We start from the raw sequence: 24,433 nt of genomic DNA, 5'->3' as shown, positions 1-24,433 counted from the left end.
CGAACCCCTGTCTCCTGCACTGACAGGCAGAGTCTTTACCACTGAGCCACCGAGGAAGCCCCCTACTCTCGATGCTGACTATGGTAACCCTTCTGCACGCAGCCCTTGTAGACCTTTTTATTCCCCAGAGTGGAAGGCAGCCTGCCTAGATTTCTCCCCAGAAGCTGCCTGCTGATCACTACCCAGGCGTTGAACTCAGTAGCCCATGAGCAAGTGATGTCCAGCCCTGGTTTCTAGGATTTGGCTCCCTGGCCCAAACCCTGCTCCCCCACAACCCTTGCTCATGTGGGAGGGGAACCAGACAGCTCCGCACAGGACCTGCGGCTGAGACGTGGCAGTGAGCTCAGGGACCTGCGTTTAAGTGAGGCAGTCCTCACCAGGTGGTCACCAGCTAGTCCTCATATGTATACACAGCAGCTCTGTGGCAGGTAAGCCTTCCCGGGCCCTTGGCAGACATTACTAATCCATTACGTCACCTTCACACTGAGTCAGCTGCAGACAAACCATCAATCAGAGCTGGTACCTGCCGATCTGCCATCCTTGTCCCAGACCAGACAGGATGCAAAGGTCAGGGTGACTCTGAGTCAGAAGCCACGGCGGAGGGCAGTGGTCAGCATGCCAGGGATTTCAAAGCCCTGCGGTAAAGGCAGGGCAGGGCATGGTCGGGCTGGCCAAACAGAAATTCAGGGAAGGAGCTGATGATTCCCCTTCACCCAGAACCTCAGGCTACGAAGCACTTTCACCAAACGCCCATGACTCTCAAGGTGGAAATTGCTTCCGTGTTAGAGAAGAGGCAGTGGAGGCCCAGGGGAGCCTGTTCCCAGCGCCGCCAGTGTGGCAGCTACAGCTTTGGTCTGCCTGACAGCACTTCCTGTGAGGTGACAGGCCCACGCTTTTTCAGACCAGGCTTTTTCCTGAAAAGTCTGTCCTTGCACTGAGACCCCCAGGAGGGAGGGCAGCAGAGCTGAGCCAGAGGGCAGCGGCATGCTGACGATTGCCGGAGTACCAGCTCCCGGAGGGCGCAGTCCTCTCGCTTTGGCCTCGTTCCGGCTGCCAGTGTAATACTGCATGCAGGGTTGGGAAAGCGGAGCCAGGGGCAGCCAGCTGCAGCTCCCCCAGGGCAGGGCCCACACCCTGGATGGTGAGCTCTCCCTGCAGTCCCCTGAGCCGCACAGGCTCTTTCCTGCCTGAGTGGGGATTCGCTTCTGTTGTTGGCAAGTAAAAGGCTTGAGACTCCTCCCTGAACCCATGGAGGAGTCAGTCTCAGGGCTGGGGATCTTCCCTCCCTGCCCCCTGCTCCCTCAAGGGAGAGAGGTGACCAGACCAGGCAAGTGGTAGGGGTCAAGCCCAGGCGGCGCCCTCACAGTCAGGTGGAGGTAGGGAGGTGCCCGTCCCTGCTCTTCCCCAGCGGCCCCTTGCTGCCCAGGCGGCCTCACAGTCAGGTGGAGGTAGGGAGGTGCCCGTCCCTGTTCTTCCCCAGTGGCCCCTTGCTGCCCAGGCGGCCTCACAGACAGGGCTGGGCAGGGACTCCACTTGCTGGTCACAGGTGGTATTGGTTCTCCAGGAAGGGCCAGGGGCCCAGAGGAGCCGGCGTGGTCCTTTCGGGACCAGGGTATGTTCAGTGGGCAGGGAGGAAGGGACCTGCCCTTCTCCAGTCACTAGACCTGTCTGTCTGGGCCTCACACTGGACCACAGCGCAGAACCTGGAAGGGACCGCACTCATTTCCTAGATGTGCAGACGAAGCCCAGGACGGGGCAAAGGCTTCTGATGCCTGAGGAGTTGGGTGGGGGAGCCCACCCCCGTCCCTGTGGCCAGGGACACTGCACAGGCGACTGCCATGGCCCACTTCTGCCCTGCTTGCCTGTCTGGAAACCTTGTTTCCCAGCAGGACATTCCTGGAGTCACCTGCTTAGGAAGCTGGCCTGGCTGGTCTGATGACAGCAGGACGAAAAGCGCCGCCTAGTGTCTGATCTGCTGAAGGGCTGAGCGTTGAAACGCCTGGGAGACCTGGAGGCCGGACAGGCCAAGCCCCTCAGGCCGGGGACGAGTAGGGCTGTAGTGGATAGGCGGGTATATCCTGCCCGAGGTGCAGCCGCCGCCACTGAGTGCCAAGCAGTGGCCCCCATGTGTCCAGAAATTCTGATTTTTAAAGAGCAGCCCAGTACCCACATTTTTATGTAAAATTTCTTGATTTTTAAATGCTAGCAACTAGTTATAGAAACATTTAGGAAAAAATCGCGTGGATGAGTCAAATGAAACACATCTTCAGGCCATCGTCTGCAGTGTCTAGTTTTGAGCCTACGTGGAAATCACTGCCTTACCTGTGGGGTCTCCCAGCCTCCCCTTCTAATACCTCCTTCCTGGCAACTGCCAGCCTGCATCTGTGCCACCCAGAGCCCACTCCCCGGTGGCCCCCTCCTACTCTACCCACAGTGGACTGAGAGACCTCCCTGCTTCCAGACCCTGTGGCTCCCCCTTTTGAAGGTCACACCAGGAAAACAGACATCCCCTCTCCACCGTGTCCTTGCTGCAGTCACCCACAGACCCTCGAGTCCTCCTCCCAGTCCTTGCAGACAACAGTCCTCGCCCCAAACTGCTGCCATCCCATCTGTGCTGATTTCAGGGCAGCCACAAGATTGCCAGGAGAAATATCAACGACCTGGTATATGTGGATGATACCTCTCTAATGACAGAAAGTGAAGAGGAACTAAAGAGTTTCTTGATGAGGGTGAACGGAAGAGGGAACTGAAAAAGCTGGCTTCAAAACTCATCATTCAAAAAACTAAGACCATGGCACCCGATCCCATCACTTCATGGCAAACAGAAGGGGAAAAAGTGGAAACAGTGACAGACTTTATTTTCTAGGGCTCCAGAATCACTGTGGACAGTGACTGCAGACATCAAAGTAAAAGATACTTGCTCCTTGGAAGAAAAGCTATGACAAACCTAGACAGCGTTTTTAAAAGTAGACATCACTTTGCCAACAAAGGTCCATACAGTTATGGTTTTTCCAGTAGTCATGTATAGATGTGAGAGTTGGACCATAAAGAAGACTGAGCGCCGAAGAATTGATGCCTTCAAATTGTGGTGCTGAAGAAAGACTCTTGAGAGTCCTTTAGACTGCAAGGAGATCCAACCAGTCCATCCTAAAGGAAATCAACCCTGAATATTCATTGGAAGGACTGATGCTGAAGCTGCAGCTCCAGTACTTTGGCCTCCTGATGGGAAGAGCCGACTCACTGGAAAAGACCCTGATGCTGGGAAAGACTGAAGGCAGGAGGATAAAGGGGCGGCAGAGGATGCGATGGTTAGATGTCAGCTCCACGAGGGTAGAAACTTGAAAGTTTTGCCCACTGACGTGTCTATCCAACACCCAGAACAGTGTCTGGCACCCACTGGAAATAGACATTCAGTATTTGTCAAATGGCCTGTACTTAAAGACTGTCACCAGGAAAAGGGCCAGGACTGTAGGGACAGGCCTGCCAGAGTTGCCTCCACTCACCACCAAAAACCGTGCAAATGCCACAGATGATTTGGAGGGGTTCCTAAAAATGACCCTGAAACCGTTTATGCCTCAAAGGCAGATGCTGGCCTGTAAGTCCCCAAGGCAGAGTCAGGGACTGTTAGGGGACATGGCAGGTAACAAGGGAAAGAGTATAAAAAGCAAAGTGACGTGGGTGACCCGTCCACCTACGGTGGCAGCGCCAGGAAATGTACAGGGTGCCCTGCCAGCGAGCCGGCGCTCCGCGCAGCCCAGCCTGGCGTCTTAGCTGCAGAATCTCTCAGAGCTGCTGGTTCAGGATGGTCCCACCCCTCGGAATCTCGGGGCGTGAGAAAAACCACAGAAAGGTGGCATGCCAGAGCTGCAGGGCACAGAAGTCTTCCAGGAAGTAGGTCCACATTCGCCTGCAGCGTTTGCTGATTCCGGAGCAGAGCCGTAGCGCGACTCCCGGGGACCAGTTCAGGACAGAAGACGCCCGTGCAGAGTAGTTCCCAGCGCAGCCTCCAGAGGGCGCCAGCGTCGCAGCTCTGTGCGGCCCGAGCTCAAATCCTGTTGCCAGGCCAACGGCCCACTTCTGTGCTGGGAAAAGGCCGCTGTGGCTTTGCAAATGAAGGGGACCCCAGCGACCCTGCCCCACATCAGGCAGGGCCCCGCACACAGCAGATGCCCATATCCAGGGGATCTGACTCTAAAAGACCTGCAGCCCAGCACCCAGGACACTTGCAGGGAGGGTGGTGGGAGTTCTCAGTCCTCTCCTGACTCCTTGTCAACCACGGAGACCCCATAGGCTCAGAGATGGGAGCACGTGGGTGCCTGCAAGGGTGAGGAGCTCAGGGCTGGAGATCACGCGGCTACTTGGGCTGGCGTCTCCCCACAGCAGGGAGCAGGGGAATCCCTTCAGAGCCTGCATGTTCACCCATCATCAGCTGATAATCTGAGACCGTAAGTCCGGACCCGGGGCCAGTAGTGGCACTGCCTTTCCAGAAACCTGTATGGAGCTTGGCCGGCGGCTGTGCCCAGGTTCTAAGAACAGGCAGCCTGTGGAGGGGAGCAATGCCTCTGACGGGGCACCCCTCCCACAGCGACAGGTGAGAGCACACTGTCCACAGGCAGAGCCCATGGGAAGGAGGGCGTTAGGCTGCAGGGTCTGAGCCCTGGGAACAACCGCATCAGGAAAAAGGCAGATGCCCAGGTGAAGATTCTCATCTCCTTCATCCCCTTTTCCCTCCAGGTGTCCCCGATGGGAACCACCTGCTCTCCCACCCCACACATGTGGCAGGCTAGTAGAAGGGCTCGCCAAGAAGACTCGGCAGCAGCCCCCAAGTCGGCATCCAGCACCAGGGCAAGTGACGCCAGCGTCCTGCTTGCACCCTCAGCCCCAGGAGCGCTGCCGACAGCTGCAGGGCACCCACGTGGTTTAGCTCAGGGTGCTGGATCACGCCCAGGGCACAGCTCTGCTCCCCCATGTACCCACGGGGGAAAAGGGCAAGTCCCAGCCTCTCTGAGCCTCAGACTCCGATCTGCACCATGAGGAAGGTAACGGCTGGCTGTCCCCAGACTCAACCAGCCCAGTGGGCTGACGGCGCAGGACGAAGGGCACAGCGTGCAGAAGTATGAGCTGGAGGCTGGGTTTGCCCTGGCCCTGCTCTTTAGTCCAGTGACAGCGTCCCACGCAGGAGTGGGTGCTGGGCAGGTCCCTCTCCTTGGCTCCCCATCACCCTATGGGTGGCGCTGCCCACGAGAACACCCCCGCCTCACCGCTCCTGCAGAGGTCCACACCACACACACCTCAGGGCTGCGTGGATTCACTGGTGTTTTATTGGATTTTCCACAGGCAGCATGGACAGCCCCGTGGCCCTTCACCCGCCCCGATCCCTGCTCTGGGGCCCGGGCCGGGGGGCTGTCCGCCTCTCGATGTCTTCTCCTGAGGCATGCCATCACTGGGCCCCAGCCCCTGGGCTCAGGCTGCCATCTTGAGAGAGAAACCCAGTCTGCCCGGGGCCCATCCCTGTCAGGCACAGGCGAGCTCTCCTGAGGGGCTCCGAGCCGGAGCCCCCGGCGGTGCCCGCCCACCCCAGGCCGAGGCCAGACCCTGACTGCGCACAGCACAGCAGGCCCAGGCCTACAGCTTGGTGTGGAGGTGGGAAGAGAAGTGGGGTGCCGTGTAGGCCGTGGCAGGCGGCACGTGCCACGGAGACGAGGCCGGGCAGAGTCTGTGGCACAGGGCACCATCAAAGGATGCTGGTGGGAGGTGCATCAGGCCAGCGGTCATGGGCGAGGGCGCTGTGGCGGCCAGCAGGTGGGCCGGGAAGGCAGGGATGACGAGGGGGCTGAAGGGGAGGGTGGCCTGACCCTTTAAGGGGCCCAGGGTGCCAGCGAGGTTCAGTGGACAGTGCAGCATGGTACCCCTGTAGGCCTCCGGGAGGGCGGGGCCCAGCAGGCAGGAGACGGCCAAGTCAGGGCCCCCGGGCTTGGTCCCACACTCCTGGGCATTCGCCTCCTTCAGAAAGGGAGACACTGCCCGCAGTTTTTTGCCACCGTGCACCGAGCCCTCTTCCGCCAGGCTGCGCTTGTGGCCCAGGCCTGGGCTGCTCGGGAAGGTTGGCAGGGGCATGGGGCTCTCAGCAGGGACCTTGGTCATGGGGGACACCCAGCAGGCTTTGGGTTTGGGGTAGAGGCTGCCCTTTCTGGAGCTGCCCTTGTGGAACGCAGAAGGGCGGCCGGCATCCCCGCCCCACACCAGCCGGGGCTCTTTGGCTGGCAGCCCCTCCTCCTTGGCAGGGGGCCCAAACAACACCCTATCTTTAAGACTGGGGAAAAGGTCCCTGGGACGCTGGCTGACAGGCTTCAGCACTTCGCTGGGGTAGGCGTGGAAGCAGCCGGTGACAATGGGGGCTGATGGGCGAGGGCCTGCCTGTGTCTCCCGCCAGAGGCCGCCCCCAGGGGCCTGCCTTCCTTCCAGAGGTGTCAGCCGGTCCCTGGAGTCCTCGGCCAGCCCTCCTGGGCTCTGGGGACTCTCCATGGGCGGGGCAGCTGGGGGTCCCTGGGGCTCCCCACCTGCCCCGTGGCGACAGCCCTCCTCCTGACACTGCAAGGCCTCTGCCTTGCTCACCTGGGCCAGGAGCTTCTTTTTGGCCAGCGGTGACATGATACCATGTGTCCCTCTGCAGTAGAAGCTAGACAGGAGCCGTTTGTAGGCCTCAGGGCAGCCACTGGCACCCAAAAAGGGCAGAGAGGGCCCCACGGCTGGGCCTCGCTGCTCCATGCCATCCCTTGGTGTCTCCTGGCTAGGAAGCCTTGCCAGGTCAGGGGCATCTGCTTTGGTCTTTGCTGGCATCAGCTAGAATGAGAAAAGGCCAAGCCTCAGGGGACAGGAGGGAGCCAGCTCTTCCAGCACATTCATGTTCGTGCGAAACTGTCAAAAGGCGTCCCATCCTCTGAACAGACACAGCTTGGTGTCAGGACATGGGGCCTGGTGAAATTGGGTGCAGACTAGGACTCAGACCCCACGTGTACTCCCAACTTGAGGGCCCTCAAGTAATGAACCACTCTGTGACCCTTGCCCCCCCGCCCCGGTGCTGCCCTTGGGGGAGAGGGGTGTTCTGGGGGTTCCAGGCAGGGAGCTCTGCAGCCACAGTGAGCTGGTAGGGGCGCTTTGAGAGGTATGGCACGGGGCTTGGAGCTCACCTGGTCCACCCGCCTCTCCTCCTTGACCTTCTTTGGTCTCTCAGTGGCCCCATCATCCCCCCGAGGCTCCTTGGCCATCTTGTACTGCTTCCTGGGCTTGGAGGGGGGCAGGGGCTTGTCATCCTCCCCCTTCAGGTGCCGCACGTATGGGAGGACCAGCCTGGGGAGGAGCCGGGCATGTCGCCAGGGGGCCAGGCTAGCAGGAGGCTCCCACCCCTCTAGGCCCACCCCAGCTCCCCCTCGGCCCAGACCGCCAACACCCCTGCCCGACCAGCACACAGACACCCCCCAGCCGCGGGGGCCACCGCCCGCCCCCAGCCCACCGCCCATCAGAGTTGCCGGGGGGCAGCCCAGGGGCCCGCACCTCTCGTAGTGGCGGCCCCCACCCCACCGCCCATCAGAGTTGCCGGGGGGCAGCCCAGGGGCCCGCACCTCTCGTAGTGGCGGCCCCCAGCCCACCGCCCATCAGAGTTGCCGGGGGGCAGCCCAGGGGCCCGCACCTCTCGTAGTGGCGGCCCCCAGCCCACCGCCCATCAGAGTTGCCGGGGGGCAGCCCAGGGGCCCGCACCCCACCGCCCATCAGAGTTGCCGGGGGCAGCCCAGGGGCCCCCAGCCCACCGCCCATCAGAGTTGCCGGGGGCAGCACAGGGGCCCGCACCTCTCGTAGTGGCGGCCCCCACCCCACCGCCCATCAGAGTTGCCGGGGGGCAGCCCAGGGGCCCCCAGCCCACCGCCCATCAGAGTTGCCGGGGGCAGCCCAGGGGCCCCCAGCCCACCGCCCATCAGAGTTGCCGGGGGCAGCCCAGGGGCCCGCACCTCTCGTAGTGGCGGCCCGCACCCCACCGCCCATCAGAGTTGCCGGGGGGCAGCCCAGGGGCCCGCACCCCACCGCCCATCAGAGTTGCCAGGGGCAGCCCAGGGGCCCGCACCCCACCGCCCATCAGAGTTGCCGGGGGCAGCCCAGGGGCCCGCACCTCTCGTAGTGGCGGCGCGTGCATGTGGCCGCACTGGTGCTGCCCGGGCTGCCCCCCAGCTCATCGTACACGTTCTTCCAGAGGCGGCGGCCAGTCACCTGCAAGGGCGCCACGTCAGGGTACAGCTGGTGGGCGCCCCCTGCCCACAGGGTCCTTGCAGCTCAGGGTCCCCACTCAAAGGCTGTTTCTAATTGCTTCTCCGCCAGCAGGGGCAGGGGGGTTGGAGGGGGCTCCCCTGGCCAGCAGCCAGCCAAGTCCCCCTCCCAGGGGCTGCCTGAGCACTGGCCCTTTGTGAGTGCAAGGACAGGACAGATGGAAAGGGTGACAATCTTGCTCAGAACAGCAAAGTACGGGCGGGTAGGGCAGGTCCCTCCTCCCTGGGGCGCACAGGGAGCTGAGGAAAGGGTAGGGTTTGGACACTGCCTCATCCTCCCGCCGACAGAAAAGGGCAGGTCTGCTGGGCTCCCTCTTTTCCCGAGGTCCCGGGGGCACAGCTGATGTGCCGGGAGACGCGGCGGGTGAGGACTCAGGGGAGCCATCCTTACCAGTTCATAGGCCCCTAGCTTCTCCACGGCCTTGTAGATCTTCCACAGGTTAACTGGGGATAAGAGGGGGCGGGGCCCCTGTCAGTCTTGGTGGGAGGAGGGGGCAGCCAGCCCCCTGTCCCCATGGCCCCGTCAGGCTGGCACAGAACCAGCACATACCCAGACAGGGCCACCAGGATGGCTGGGCAGACCGCACCCTGTGTGGCCGGTAAGGATGGACATCTGGCCGCACCCACTGCCAGGCCAGTGCCTGGAGGGGGCAACCTTTCTGAGTGCAACCCCTGTGGCACGTCGGGGTCGCCCCGGATGGAGGTCCCCTGCCGGCCCCCCCCCCGTGCCTGCACCCCGGGGACGCACTCTGCTTGAAGCCGAGATGGGGCACCCTCTCGATGGGCGTGCGTCGCTCCTTCATGAACTTGTAGAGGCTGACCAGGAAGGCCTGCTCCTCCTCCTGCTCCTCCTCCCGCTCCCTGCCTGCCTCGGGGGGCTCCTGGGGAAAGAACATGGGGCAGTGGGGTGAGCCCCCAGCTGGCAGGAGGCTGCGGAGAGGCGGAACCACTGGCTGCTGGGGGGGAAGGAGATGCATGGCCACCAGCTCTAGGCTCCCCGAGGAGGGAGCAGACCCTCACGCCTGACTCTGGGCTGCAGAGGCTGTTCCCGGGCTCAGAAGGACAGAGGTGTTCCACGTCAGCCCAGGACCCCAGGTCAGGGTCCACAGAGGCCTGGCTCCAGGGGCGGCCACAGGAGCAGCCCTGCCCCTTCCCAAGCTTCCGATCACTTCTTCACCTGGCTCTAGGTTGTCACGTCGCCATCTCAGCTCCTCTACCAGACTCTGAGCTCCCAGAGGCAGGCTGTGTGGCCCCGGGGCTCCCAGTGGCCCCTGTGGTCCAAACCAAAGGACGGTGCGTCCCAGCTGTGTGGGGCCATTCCACCAGGCTTGCTTCCGTGGCCCGCCGTCCGTGTGCTCAGCGCGGGGAGGAGAGACCTTGTCCTGGGCTCCAGAGGGCCCTTGTGTCCAATGCACAGGTCTTTTGGTTTCTGCCCCCAGTGGGAATTTCTCCTGGTGCCCTTCCTGCAGCTGGTGGCTCAGGGCAGGGGGCTACTGTTGGGTTGGGGTTGGGGTCCCGGCTGGGGTGGCCCCAAACACGAGAGGGCTGGCAACCATCATCAGGGTGAGAACCATGCAGAGAGCCACGTGTTCCAAAAATACTCTATTCAAGTGTCATGACCATAGTTTTGACTAATCAAAGACCTCGGGAAATAAACAAGCTAGCTTGCACGTTACCTATGAAATTGGAACACACTGCCGTGCCCCAAAACGGAGGCACTCTGACCACAGCTCTTCAAATGAACATGCTTTTCTGTTCCTCTTCTCTGAACTCCAGGAAATCTGTTAAAACCTGTTCCCATTTGCAGCTCCCTCCAGCCTGTGCCTCCGAAGCAAATGGCCAAAGAGCACTGATGCAGAGGCTGATGGCTGCAACTGTGCTGGTCAGCGCAGCAGCATCGATCTCACTACGGGACAGAAGGATGTACGTGTAGCTTAACATTGTAGAACAGAGCTTTACTCTGTTTCATAGATCAGGGCTCCAGGTCAGCCTCATGCAATAAAAGGGTTCTGCTGTAAAAACCAAGCCTGAAAGTCCAGCCAGAGGTGATGGGCGAGCCCTCCTGTCTGCCCACCGCCCAGTGCAAGGCCCCAGACAGTGGGGCTGTGCCCCTCTCTGGACTCTCTCAGGGTTGGGGTGGTTAGGGAACTCATCTCCAAGGAGTCTCCAAGGTCACCTGGGAGGCTGCACACAGGTGGGGCAGGGTGAGGGAAGGGGCAGGGAAGAGGCCCCCAGTGGGGGAGGGGTCACCCAACTCACCTCCAGGCGCACAGGGCTCCGGCTCCTTCTCGGCTCACCATCGGGCTGAGGAGACACGGGTGGGTCTAGGGGCTCCCCTTCCTCTGACTGCTTCCTTTTCCCTTTGACCGGAGGTGCTGGAGGAGGAGAAGAAGGGGAGACGGGCAGGGGAGAGCGAGGACATGAGAGGCTGGCAGAGGAGTGGGTGCCAGGAGGGCAGCGTGGCATCCGGATGGCCTGGTGGTGTCAGTCCTCGCCACCCTCTGCTTGTGGTGCCCAGCTGCCGCAGGCGGCCTCTAAACCACACAGGCTCGCCGACCGAAGCTCCCGCAGCCCCACCCATGCCACACCGGCCGGTTTTCCTTACTCCATTCCAGCCCTCTTCCCAAAACTATGAAGGAGACCCTAAGTCACCCTGGGGTCACGTCAGAGGAGGCTGGGGCCATAGTGCTCAGGGAAACTGTCTCCACACCCCACCTCTCCACTTAAGAGAGTATTTGCAGCGGCTCAGCCAAACTGGCATCTAAGAGAGCTGTGGAGGCTCCCATGTTTGTGGGCCCTCAAAGCACCATGGGAGCCGCTGGGCCCACAGCCCCTCCACGATAACCAAGAAGAAAGTTCCCATTTATGAAGCAGCCAAGCTTTTCTTAAGCATCCCTCATGATCCCACGCATGCTCAGTCATGTCTGATCTGTTAGCGACTCCAGAGACTGTAGCCCACCAGACTCCTCCGTCCACGGGATTCTCCAGGCGAGAATACTAGAGTGGGCTCTTCTTGACCCAGGGATCAGACTCACGTCTCTGGCGTCTCCTGCATTGGCAGGCAGCGTCTTTACCACTAGCGCCACCTGGGCAGCTCAGCAGAGTCCTAACTGCCCCTAATTAGGCCACATACTCCCCTCACCTTCACGGCTCCTGGTGACCCTTCAGGTCTCACCTGACAAGCCCCAAGCAGGAAGCGGGGGACCCTTCCCAGCCCTCAGCCAAGCACAGCACTTCTCTCTAGTCACCCTCACCTCCTCGCACCGTACTGACGGGGCCATCCAGACTGAGATGCCCACGGCTTGTCTGGCCTCCTGGCAGCTCGGCGAGGCCGCCCAGCACCCCCACCCAGCAGGTGGCAGGTAAGGGAAAACGTCTCCTCTGTCCATGGGATATTCCAGGCAAAAATACTGGAGCAGGGAGCCATTCCCTTCTCCAGGAGATCTTCCCGACCCAGGGATGGAACCCGGGTCTTCTGCATTGCAGGTGGATTCTTGACTGTCTGAGCTACTAGGGAAGTCCCATTTTGGAGGAGAGAATGGGTGAGTCCCACAACAACCTGATAGAGGGCCAGGAGGAGCCAGGAGCTCGACTCTCCTAAGGGCATCCTGAGAGTTGGTGGCTGCAAAGACATAGCCACTGGAAGCTGCTCTGGCCACGAAGAGGCTGATTAGCCATGTGAAACCACCCTTTCTTTCCTCCTTTTTTGTTCACGTTGCATGAACTGTCCTGGTTCACTCCAGCTCAGAAAATCCTTACTGCTGGGAACCTGCAAGATTTCTCCTCCATCCCAGGGAGAAAAGAAACTTGAAGAACAAAAAACCTGGGCTTCCCTGGGGACTCAGTGGTAAAGAATCCACTTGCCGATGCAGGAGATACGGGTTCAATCCCTGGTCCAGGAAGATCCCACATGCTGCGGAGCAACTAAATCTGTGAGCCAAAACTACTGAGCCTGTGCTCTAGAGCCGGGGGTGGGAGGGGCACAGCCACTGAAACCCTCCAGCCAAGAACCTGTGCTCTTCAACAAGAGAAGCCACCACAGTGAGGAGCGTGCACTCCGCAACCAGAAGTAGCCCCTGCTCAGGGCAGCTAGAGGAAAAGCCTGTGCAGTGACAAAGACCCAGTGCAGCCAGAAATAAAGAAGATACCCGCAGCAGAGTGACCCTCGAGGCCAGCGGTGCCCAGAAGCCTGAGCTGTAGACCTCTGACTGCTGGGCAGTGTCCCCTTGGGCAGCTGTTCACGGAAGTGCCATGCAGGTTCTCGGCTCTGTGTCCCTGGCCCTTTCATATGTATGTTCTATCAGTGAGTCCCAGGGGATCCCGTTTTAAAGAGAGATTAAGTTGCCTGCCTCCCTGGGGGACCACATTCAAAGCAAGGTCTGTCTGACCACCCATCCAGGGGCCTGGCCTCGCCATCACTACGGCTGTGGTGCTTATCACCAACATTCACAAGCTTTGATGGGGTGTCTGAATAAGCCTGTTAGAGAAACTGAGCCTAATGCTAATTGGGCCTGGGCCGTCCTTGCAGGCTGACTCCTGATCACCGGAGACAGCCAATCTCCAGAAACAACTAATAGTTAGGAGATACGGGTTCGATCCCAGTACTAATAACTGACCCCTCCCACCCCTGACGGATGCCTTTCCAACTGGGCCCTTGGGCAACTCTGCAGCTCCGTCTTTCCTTCCCTGAATTGGGGCGGGGGTTGGGGGGAGAAAGACACTGCGGTCCTTTGCTAACTATCTGTGAATCCTGAAGCCTTCAGCTAATCGGCTCTGTCCCCCCAGCTTTTCTCCTTTCCCTTCCTGCCTTCTCTGCTCTGCTTTCACACTCTCTCTCCCTTCTTTCCTGAAGGGAAAATGCTCGGCTCCGAAGGACTCTCTCCACCTGTTCCTGTGATGAGGCTTCTCACTGGCACCCTCCTGCAGATCGGCTACAAGGCTGTCCTCGGGCCTCAGGGAAAGAAGGTGGTGGAACCAGGGCCCACTGGATCACCAGAGAGAATTTAAAAGACATGGCACCTGTCTCCTCCACCCTCCCTCAACATGAGTACGACTTAAGGTCCTGCACAGGGTACCAGGGGTTTCCTGGTGGCTCTGCAGTAAAGAACCCACCTGCCAATGCCGGAGACATGGGGTCCATCCCTGGGTCAGGAAGACCTCCTAGAGAAGGAAATGGCAACCCACTCCAGTATACTAGCCTGGGAAATCCCATGGACAGGGGAGCTTGGCAGGCTACAATCTGTGGGGTCACAAAAGAATCAGACAGGACTTAACGCCTAAACAACAACACGGGGCTTCAGGGGTTCAAACTCCCCAGGGGGCCTGAGAGGGCAGCCAAATTAAGGGCCACCGGGACAGAGACGGGGACGAGAGCCACAAAGGGAAAACACTCTGTGCGTGGCCGAGTCCGGGGGAACCGGCCTCCATTCTCGCCCACCTGGACCGCAGCCCTGGATGAGGGGCGAGGAGAGTCTTTGCCCTCCTTCCCCAGCCTGTCCTCTCCCTCTCTTCTCCAGTCATTTCATAGTTCCTGCTAAATCTTCATTTGGAAAAAGAGTTCTGCCTTGAGAAGTAAGTCTGAAACCCCTCCCACAGGGGCCAGGTGAGTCCTGTCTGCCCCGCTCCTCAGACTGAGTGATCTCCTCCCCGCATAGTTGGAAATTCTACTTCCCCCACAATCTCAAGGTTTGTAAGGAACACTCTGGGAGCTGGTTTTGGACTTTCTGTTCTCTTTCATTCCTTATGGAACGCTGGACCCATGCACAGTTTTAATTTCTGTCGCGTTGTAACAAAACTTTCTATCCAGAGCTCAAGTCCCCCATCATTACTCCTCTGAAAAAATTCCATCTGAACTTTAGGATAATTCTGTCACATTCCAGGATGAAAAAGAGAGAGAGGGAAAGGATGAAGGAGAAGAAAGAAACAAAAGCCACTGGGGTTTTGACCGAGTTGCATTTAAACTTAGAAATTACTCTGAAAAACGGTACCGCCTTTCTCCGTGCACCGTCCTATGCAGGAGCAGTGTCTCCCCAGATGGCGGTCTCCTCCGCGGGGCGCAGGGGCTCCTCCTCAAGGGCCCTGCGGTCCCCGTTGAGCTTATTCCCAGTTATCGTGCTGCTAGACAGCTGAGTGGGAAGAGCCCTGGGGCGGCAGCAGCCCCGGCCGCTCCTCGCCCCGGCCCGTCACGGGCAGCGCGCGGCCGCGGCATGGCTATGGCCCTTCCTGTGCTGGCAATCTGCTCAGCCCCACAGCTCTGCGGGAGTCAAGCTTAACCCTCGATCCCAAAACCAAGGCAGTGAAGCGGTTAATTTCAGTCGCCAGCTGTGAAGGAGGGGCTCCTGAAATGAAGCCCGCCTGCTCTCAAGCCCCCACCCCACCTCCACACTAGGCACTTCACTGTCTGAAACCAGCCTCTCCTAGGCCCTGGTCTGGGCACTTCTGAACACTGGCCACTACATCTCCCCAGCACTCGGTGGGTATTATTATCTCTCTGCCTCATTAACAGATACCACAAGATCTGAGGATCTGAGAGGCTCAGTAACTCACCTGAGGTCACACAGCTTACCAGCAGCAAAGCTAGGATTTGCAGCCAGCGCAGCATCCGTCTCAAGACCCTGACTCCAAGGCCCAGAGTTTTTTAATGGGCGCAGGGAGACCCCAGGGCTTCCCTGGTGGCTCAGTGGTAAAGAGTCTACCTGCCACTGCAGGAGATGAGGGTTCGATCCCTGGGTTGGGAAGATCCCCCAGAGAAGGAAATGGCAAGCTACTCCAGTGTACTTGCTTGGGAAATGCCATGGAAAACAGAGCCTGGCAGGCTACAGTCCATGAGGTCACAAACAGTCGGACACAACTCAGCAACTAAACAACAATAAAGTGAGACCCCAGGTTCTTTCTCTGTGCCCAGAGGGTGCAAACTGGCCGTCTCTCCCCAGGGGACCTGCAGTGTCACACTGCAGCACCCCTGTTAGTCTGCTGGCAAGAACCTGGGCCTGTCTTCCCAGAGAGGCTGAAAGCAGACGAGGTGGGGCAGGAGGAAGGGTGGGGCGGGGGCTCTGACCCCACACAGGTGTTTCTGGCCCTTACTTCATTCTCCCACCTATAGATGGGTCTGTTAGACCCAGTGGGCCCAATGTTCTAAGCAGAACGAAGCGAGAAACGAGGCTCTCCCCCCAAAAAACCACAGGTGGCTATGTTCGTGCGTGTGTGTGTGAGATCTGAGGTGTGCGCGTGCGTGTGTGCGTGGGTGTGTGTGAGATCTGAGGTGTGCGTGTGCGTGCATGCGTGGGTGTGTGTGTGTGAGATCTGAGGTGTGCGCATGCGTGCGTGCGTGGGTGTGTGTGTGTGAGATCTGAGGTCTGTCACTCCGCTGTGTCTCAGGGCCTAGAGTTCTGCACCGCAGGGAGCAGCTGCTTCATAAACAGGACCTGCACTGCCGGAGAGGAGCTGGGCTGCGCCTAGTCCAAGGCCTCTCTCCCGCTCCTTCTCTCTCCTTCTCTGAGCTGGGCTGCCCCTAGTTCAAGGCCTTTCTCCCTCTCTCCTTCTCCCTCCTTCTCTCTCCCTCTCTCTCTCTCACTCTCTCGCCAACCCCCCCGGCCCCGCCTCTCCACTCTCGGTGTGATGGAAAGGAAGCGACACTTCCTTTCATGAAAAGTCACCCACTGGGAGCACCGTGTCAATTACGACAATAATGGTAACAGAGGCCTCAATAACAACCAGAAGACACCACACCTTCTTGCCTGAGGTTGTTGGCTTAAGTTGCTCTTTGGCTTGAGCTGGAGCTGAAACAAAGACAACCTTTGAAGCGGCCAGTCCACTCAGCTCGGAGCCACCTGCCTGGCGGAGCAGGGGTTTGGGGAGGGGGCCTGCCCAGGGCTGTGCTCCAGCCAGCACGGAGGACAGACGGACAACCTGGACACGTGCAGCTCCCCACCTGCCCTGCGTCCGAGTCTCAGGGGAGGGAGGAGGGGCCAGGGTGGGGGAGCAGCTGGGGCCAAGGTGTCAGCCTTGAGTGTAGAAAGGAGGGGGTGGGGTCACCAAATGTGAAATGACCAACTCCCAGAGCCCTGGGATCTGGTGGTCCTGAAAGACCTTGACCCAGGGTGGAGCTGAGTCCCCACCGTCTTGCCCCTCCAAGTCTGGGTGGTGTCTGGTGATAAAAGTAACAGCTCCATCTCTGTACTGCTTCCTGTGTCCCCACCAAACTGGGCTGGGTGGCAGCTTGTCCGAGACGTGGGTCAACAGTAGACGCACAGCCGGGACAAAGGAAGGCTGCCTGACTTCTGCATGGGACACACTTCTTTCTCTCTCTCCTAGCAGAGCTCTCCCAGAGTGGCTCCCGAAGCCCAGCCAAGCAAGGTCCAAGGCGGGTGTGGGCCATCCCAGATCAATTTCCCACCTGGGAACAGGAGACCATTGGGAAGGGAGAGAGGGGCAGGGTCTCAGAGGCCTAAACTGTCCTCACTGTCAGACCAGGGCTGGTCTCTAAGCCCCAGTTTCTCAGACTGTAAGCCCCTCAGAGAGCGGGGCTGATTCTGTGAGGTCCTTTCTACCACTGCCATTCCAAGTTCGAGGTCCAAAAGGGTCCCTAGGGCTTGGACAGGCTCTGGAACTCCACCCTGGTGACCCAACCCACTAGCTGCCATCTCTGCCCTAGCATGGTCTCTGGGACCCCACACCCCCAACTTTGGTGCTCCAGCTGGGGCAAGAAGCACCTGTTATCCTCCCTTCAGCTCCGCGGACTCCTCTTGGCTAGCTGACGACCTCGCAAAGAAAGGGACCCTGGCTCTGGCCAGTACAGTGCCGCCAGACCCGCACCCTGAGCCCCTGGGGGCCCGGCATCGGGCGATCTCCTCCCCTATTCCCAGCGTCCATCCGGCTGGCGGCCTGAGGCCGGCGCGGCCGCACCCCCTAAACACTCTGCGCAAGGACCGAGACGAGGCAGAGATTCAGACTGAGCGCGAAGCCAAACGCTTCTCTCCTCGCAGCCCGTGCGTCTCCGCTTTCCACCCCCTCCCCGCCCCCCATCACTCGCGGGTCCGCCACGCTGTCCCTTCTGGAGCCCCAAGGGGAGAAAGAGACACAGGAGAAAGATGAGCGGAGCAAAGAAGGAAGTTACTTCTTCCCTGCCGGGGGTTGGGAGTGGGAGGGCACAGAGGAGGGTGGACGGGAGACAAGAAGAGGAAAGACTACGGGAAAAAAAAGAAAAAAGGGAAGAGGAAAGAGAAAGAGAAAGGGTCGGAGGCGAGAAGCCGGTAACCGCCGAAGGATCAGCACGACTCTCGGCTTAAAGAGGAACAGTTGATTCTTCAAAATGCATTGAGCAAGTTCTTCAAAACCAGCGCAGAGTCACTTTCAGGAAACGGCGGCCGCAATGGAAAGCGCGCCGCGCGCCCAGCGGACCCGGTGCCCCTTCTCGGCGGCGCCGGCGGATTCTGAGAACCGCCGGGATGTGACGGCGGGGAGGGGAGAGGGGAGGGTGGGGGGCGGGGGGGACTGCAGACGGAACTGCTGCGGACAGCTGTCACAACAAATTAGCTGAGACCAGCTCGAGATTGAAAACCACAGCAGGAAGTGAGGTGACAGGGCCGTACAGGACTTGGTAAATTTCAGTCAAGAGACCACGAAGAGAGTTTCGAGATAAACGCCCGGGAAGCCCCTTGGCCGCCAAAACTTTTTGTCTTTCCTTTTTTCGAACAGCGCGCGCCCGACAGTAGGCTTTGGCCCCGGCTCGCGGCGGGAGGACGCGGGCGTCCCGGGCCAGACCACCTCCGCGCGCTCTCGCCCCCGAGTCCACCCCCAGCCCCCGCTCGCCCCGCAAGGCAGCACCGACCGCCGCGAGCGCCGGGAAAGACTGGGCGCCACAAACTTGCCCTCCCGCGCGGCCGCCCGTCCCGTCCCGTCCCGGGCGCACCGCAGAGCCACTTACCCATGGTCCGGAGAGCGCGCGCGGCGCCACCACAGCACCCTCCCCCGGCTCCTCTCTCCGGACCCCGCGCTCCGCGCGCGACTGACCCAGGGGCGCCGCCTGCCGGCCACCTCCCCCGGCCCCGCCCCTGCCCGCCCCAGCCCCGCCCCTGCCCGCCCCCAGCCCCGCTCTGGGCTCCGGTTGGTGGAGCCAACCCTTCCGAGAGGGATGGGGACCGCCTCCTCATCCCGCAGAACTCTGGGAGCTGTAGTGTGCTCTCTCCCTCCCCAGGCTCACAAGCTGCGGAGCCGGGCTCCTCACCTGGAGGGGTTGAGGCAGGACAGCCAGGAGTCACGGCCTCCTTGCGCCTCTGGAGGCCAAACTCGAGTCTTGGAAATGTCCTCTTTGGTCTTAAGCAGGGCACTGGGGTCTGGGTGGGGTAGCAAAACGCTTCTGACTTTGACTTGAACTGGGTGGAAGACCTCTCCCATCTCCCTTCCAGCCCAGCTTAGTAGAGATGGTTGGTGATAGCTAAACAAGGACCCCTTCCAAAGTAACAAGTCCTTGGCCAAAGCTCTGTGGGGGCCCAGAAATGCCTGGGGCAGGAGGCCTGCTGACAGGGGCCTATGTCCACCTATTTCTCAAAGACAGAGAGGGCAAGCTACAGGGTGAGCAGTGGAAAGAGGGGTCATGATCCCTGCTTGGGGAGATGAGGCTTCCAGTGGAGTAGGGGCCTTAGGAGATGTTGAGCCAGCTGCAGCTGGGCTTCTGCCAGAGGGAGAAATAACTCAGCTATATTCACCTCACAGAAGAGAAAACTTGGGTTTTCTCTTGGGCTTGAGAGTTCAAGGTCTGGAAGCATTGTTCACAATAGCCAAAAAGTGGAAGCAATCCAGTGTCTATTGATGAATGAATGGGTAAACTGTGGTCTGTATTCAGTGGCACCCAAGTCTTTGCCACTCTTTGGAGCATGGCCCACCCAGGCTCCTCTGTCCATGGGATTTTTCAGGCAAGAATACTGGAGTGGGTTGCCATTTCTTCCTCCAGGGGATCTTCCCAACCCAGGGATCAAACCCAGGTCTCCTTCAACTCCTGCATTGCAGGCGGGTTCTTTACTGCTGAGCCGTCAGGGAAGCCCCTAAACTGTTGTGAAAGTGAAAGTCACTCAGTTGTGTCCAGCTCTTTGCAACTCATGAACTATCAAGTCCGTGGAATTCTCCAGGCCAGAATACTGGAGTAGGTAGCCTTTCCCTTCTCCAGGGGATCTTCCCAATCACCGAGGTCTCCTGCATTGCAGGCAGATTCTTTACCAGCTGATCCATAAGAGAAGCCCAAGAATAGTGAAGTGGGTAGCCTATCCCTTCTCCAGGGGATCTTCCCGACCTAGGAATATAACCGGAATCTCCTGCATTGCAGGTGGATTCTTTACCAACTGAGCTATCAGGGAAGCCCGAAACTGTGGTATGTGCATACAGTGGAATATCACTCAGTCTGAAAAAGGAAGGAAATTCTCACGTGTTCCACAACATGGATGAACCTTGAAGACATTATGCTAAGTAAAATAAACCAGACACAAGCTTCAAATACTGTGTGATTCCATGTATATAAAGTACTTAGAGTCAAATTCATGGAACAAATAGTATAGAATTCTGGTTGCCAGGCTTCCCTGGGGGCTCAGATGGTAAAGCATCTGCCTGCAATGCAGGAGACCCGGGTTCGATCCCTGGGTTGGGAGGATCCCCTGCAGAAGGAAATGGCAACCCACTCCAGTGCTCTTGCCTGGAAAATTCCATGGACAGAGGAGCCTGGTAGGTTACAGTCCATGGGGTTGCAAAGAGTCGGACATGACTGAGCAACTTCACTTCACCTATGGCTGCCAAGGGCTGGAGGGAGGGAGGCAGGATAGGGAGTTAGTATTTAATAAGGCTTTCCTATCGGCTCAGATGGTAAAGACTCTGCCTCCAAAGCAGGAGACCTGGGTTCGATCCCTGGTTCTGAAAGATCCCCTGGAGAAAGGAATGGCAACCCACTCTAGTATTCTTGCCTGGAGAATTCCATGGACAGAGGAGCCTGGCAGATTACAGTAGATGGGATTACAAAGAGTGACATGACCGAGTGACTAACACACACACACACGTTTAATAAGTACAGATTTTCAGTTTTGCAAGATGAAAAATTTCAGAAGATGAATGGTGGTGATGGTTGCGCAAAAATGTGGATGTACTTCACATCCCTGAACTGTATACTTAAAAATGGTTAAAATGGTAAATTTCATGTAATGCATGTTTGAGCCAAGGTCTTGCATGTGGACTTGAACCCTGTCCTAACACAGAGTAAGGAACTGCAAATTGTTGATTAGTTTTAATACAAACAGCACTATGCATTTCCTAATTTTGTACGATAAAACTGAGGCTCCAGAGGAATAATTAGCTCAAGTAAGACAGCTGCTAAATGGTGGAGCTGAGCATCTGAGCTCCAGTCAGGCCCCCTCAGTCATTCCCCTCAGCATTTCTTGGCAATGCTGTTAACTGAATCAGGGAACACAGCCTGAGAAGGAGAAAGTGTGAAGGGGAAGACTTGAGCACTGGTGAGGACATGATGGGCCAGTGAGATGTCCAGTAGTAGCTGGCAGTGAGGCCTGGAATCCATGACAAAGCACCGACTGGAAACACAGCTGGTTAAGGAGCCCTTGGCCCCGTGCACTTCCCAGCCCTGTTTGCAGTCATCACCCAGCCATCACCCTAAACAAGCGGACCAGGGTTGTAGTTTGGTGACCCTGAAACTCTCCCTTATCCTTTGGCTCTGGGATGGAAGAACTCTCCAGGCTCAGTCCAGAGTGGACAACACGTGGGCTCCCTTGTCTACCTCGTAATGGGTCATTTTATTAAAGTCTGCCTGCAGATTTGGTAACAGGCACATTGTCAACAATAGTAACTGCCTCTAACAATCATTATAATGGCAATTATGATAGGGCCCCCACACTTCCCAGTTTATAAGCCCTCCAGGAGACCTGAGGCTGTGCTGGCAGATGCTGTGGTAGAGAAGCTTTGTCCATTCTTTTTTTGTCGGTGGCAGGGAGCCACAGCTTGCAGGATCTTAGCTCCCGTACCAGGGATCGAACCCTTGCCCTTGGCAGTGAAAGCTCTGAATCTCAGCCACTGGACTGCCATCTTATTAGGATTGTTTGCCCAAGGTTTGGGATAGAGGCCTAGGCACTACCCTCAGCATCCCAGTCTAGGCCAACCCCACCCTCCCAGGCTGATTAGACTCATTGCCTGACAAAGCAGCAGATCATCCCACACAGGATAGAGTTATTCTGCCATCCCAGGCAGTCGGACACACTCTCACAGACAGTGGCTGTTGTGCAAAGCCTCAGCAAGTCAACACCTGCCTGTGTCAACCTGGGAACAATATGATCTAAATTTAATTGCCTCCTGAGGCAACTGTTTGTAATAGAAAGTAATTTACAACAGCCAATAAATCCTGCAGAGGAATGACATCTCCATTTGCTTCCCTAAAATCAAACATGTTTGTTGGTCAAGCTACTATCTGATGTACCTTCACCTCCTACCCACCACTATCCTCCTCGTGCCTCCTCTAACCATCAGATCCAGCCCCTGATGGCCTGAAAGAAGTCGCCTGGGCCCTCCATGTCCTGCTGTCTCAAATAGATTAATTTAAAAAAAACCCACGAATGCATTCTCCCCATAAAGACATTACAAATAAATCATTTCTCTCTGACACCATTCCAAATTCAGTGCCCTCCCCAACCTAGAGATAAGGACTCATCACATTGGGTGGGCTTCCCAGGTGGCACTAGTGGTAAAGAACGTGCCTGCCAACGCAGGAGACATAGAGACGTGGGTTCGATCCCTGGGTTGGGAAGATCCCTGGACAAAGGCATGGCAACCCACTCCAGTGTTCTTGCCTGGAGAATCCCATGGACAGAGGAGCCTGTCGGCTATAATCCATGGGGTTACAAAGAGTCAGACGCAACTGAGCATCAGATTGGGTAAACTATTCCGGAACTTTCCCTATGTATTTTCATAAATACGTGGTATAGAAAAACACGTAAATTTATGTGTGCTTTTAAAAAGTGATTCCATTCTAATTGTTCTATTCTGCAACCTGATATTTTTTTTGTCCAACAATACGTCTTGGAGAACCCTCTTTGTTAGGACAGAGATCTGTTTCTCTCTTGTAGCTGCCAGACTGCACATCTGTATATGGACGTACAGCAGTCTTTATTTCATCCCCTCTTCATGGTGCTTGGTCTTTTTGCAATTACAGGAACCTTCCAAGAACATTCTGGACCCCCTTAGAACATTTGCAGGGCTCTGTAACTTACAAAGGAGTCCCAGAGATTGACCTAAAAGCTGCTTTCTCCTAGCCTCTGTCCCCAAGACTCGGCATCCCTTGCTGGTCCAAATCTAGGAAGAAAACCTGGTCTTGGGAGGGGTGGTCCTCATCCTGGAACTCTCAGAGCTGGAGGGACTGTTCACGAGCTTCTTCCCACCTGGCCTCATTCTGGAGAGGAGGCCAGCAGGCCCAGAGATGTCAAGCGAGTTTGAAGGAGGTCACACAGCAAGTCCGTGTTGTTGCTCTTGCTCCTGGGACCCACAAACACATCCAGCACGCTCAGTCAGTTTTCTGCTCTGGGAAGCTCCGTTCCCAGGCTCCAGCGGTTGCAAAAGGCCCCCAGGGCTTTGTTTCCAAAGGAGAAATGAATCGGGAAATATTTTTAAGTGCTGGCCCCGCCTGGCTCCTGCCTTGCTCCCTCGTGCCCTAGGTGTCCAGGAAAGGCCAGCTTCACAGTGGCATCCGCAACTTATGGAAAACAACAAACGCCCGAAATAGATGATACCCAAGCTCAGGAATGGAAAGAATTGGCTCATGGCTTCAAGCGCCTCTTTTAGAAAAAGGCAAGAATAGCTTTCGGTGGTGTTTGGGGAACTGCTGGAGGTGAGGGAGGGGGATCTGAGAGCTTTGGTGACTTTTTTCCACCTCCCCCTCCCCCCACCCCCGTGTGAACACTTAGCTTCCCCAGTTCGATCCACTCTGGGAGCACATCCACACCTGGCTGCTGCCGGAAACTGGAGATGCTATGTGATTCTTACGCTTCTTGAGCCTGAAAGGTAATGGTCAAATTCCTATGTGTGTCTATGTCGGGGGGGCGAGGGGGGGTGCGGAGGGTAACAGGGAGAGAAAATGTGGATTTTCATCCCCACTCAGACGGCCCAGCTGCTGTGTGATCATCTGCAAGTCACTTGACCTCTCAGAACCTCCAGTTCCTCACTGGCAAAGCAGGCATAATGATTCATTTATTCATTCATCTGACACTTGTTAGGACCCAGCTCTGTGCCAGCACTGGACTAGAGACTGGGGATATAGCCATGACCAGGACAAAGCTCTGATCTCGTGGAGCAAAATATACAGCCCTTGACAACCTTACAGGTGATGAGAATCAGCCATTGCTTCTTCAGACAGTTCCAAAGTCACTCAAGGCCTGGTGCCGGAGGGGTGACAATACGTTTGACCAGAGTTTCTCAGGTACTGAACCTAGCATCTTACATGGGTTATTTCACTCAGTGTCACCCAGCCCTATGAAGTGGCCACTATATATTTATGCCTATATTACAGTTGACATCCAGCAGCAGAGAGTAAATACTGGATGAGGTAATAAAGAGAGGCCAGCTGTGGGCCAGCTCCCTGTTAAGCCTGGATACCTGGACAACCAAAGCCTGGTTCCTTCTTAATGACACAAAGTAGTAAGTCTAGACTGAAGGTCAGCACAAATGCACTGGACAAAGGTTTTTAAAAAAAAAAAAAAAACAACACGGGGTCTGTATAGAGCTTTTTAAAGAAATGTATTTTAAGTTGGAGGATAATTACAATTTTGTGTTGGTTTCTGCCATACATCAACATGAATCAGCCATAGCTATACATATGTCCCCTCCCTCTTGAGCCTCCCTCCCACCACACCCCACCCTACCCCCTCTAGGTTGTCACAGAGCCTCAGATTTGAGCTCTGTTCATCAAACAGCAAATTCCTATTGGCTAGCTATTTAATATATGGTAATATATATATTTCAATGCTACTCGCTCAATTTGTCCCCGCTCCTTCACCCACTGTGTCCAGAAGTCTGTCCTTTATGTCTGCCTCTCCTTTGGAAGTGAAAGTGAAGCCACCCAGTCGTGTCTGACTCTTTGC

General features: G+C 57.4%; 1 protein-coding gene across 2 annotated transcripts; it reads right to left on the bottom strand.

The window, feature by feature from the left end:
• ARID5A (AT-rich interaction domain 5A) lies at nucleotides 5,300-18,342 on the bottom strand. Of its 2 annotated transcripts, XM_018054851.1 has the most exons (7): nucleotides 18,244-18,342; nucleotides 10,578-10,693; nucleotides 9,067-9,199; nucleotides 8,710-8,762; nucleotides 8,165-8,262; nucleotides 7,191-7,350; nucleotides 5,300-6,843 (listed from the first exon to the last, which is right to left on the bottom strand). In XM_018054851.1, exons 1-7 carry the CDS (start codon nucleotides 18,245-18,247, stop codon nucleotides 5,626-5,628), a joined length of 1,782 nt encoding a protein of 593 aa, XP_017910340.1. In that variant the 5' UTR covers nucleotides 18,248-18,342; the 3' UTR covers nucleotides 5,300-5,625. The 2 variants fall into 2 exon arrangements, with proteins under 2 accessions (XP_017910340.1, XP_017910341.1); XM_018054852.1 differs by lacking the exons at nucleotides 8,165-8,262; nucleotides 8,710-8,762; nucleotides 9,067-9,199; nucleotides 10,578-10,693; nucleotides 18,244-18,342 and adding an exon at nucleotides 7,691-7,716.

This window comes from Capra hircus, chromosome 11, assembly GCF_001704415.2.
Source record: "Capra hircus breed San Clemente chromosome 11, ASM170441v1, whole genome shotgun sequence".
In the NCBI taxonomy this organism is placed as follows: Eukaryota; Metazoa; Chordata; class Mammalia; order Artiodactyla; family Bovidae; genus Capra; species Capra hircus.
This window is presented reverse-complemented; position numbering and strand designations above follow the sequence as displayed.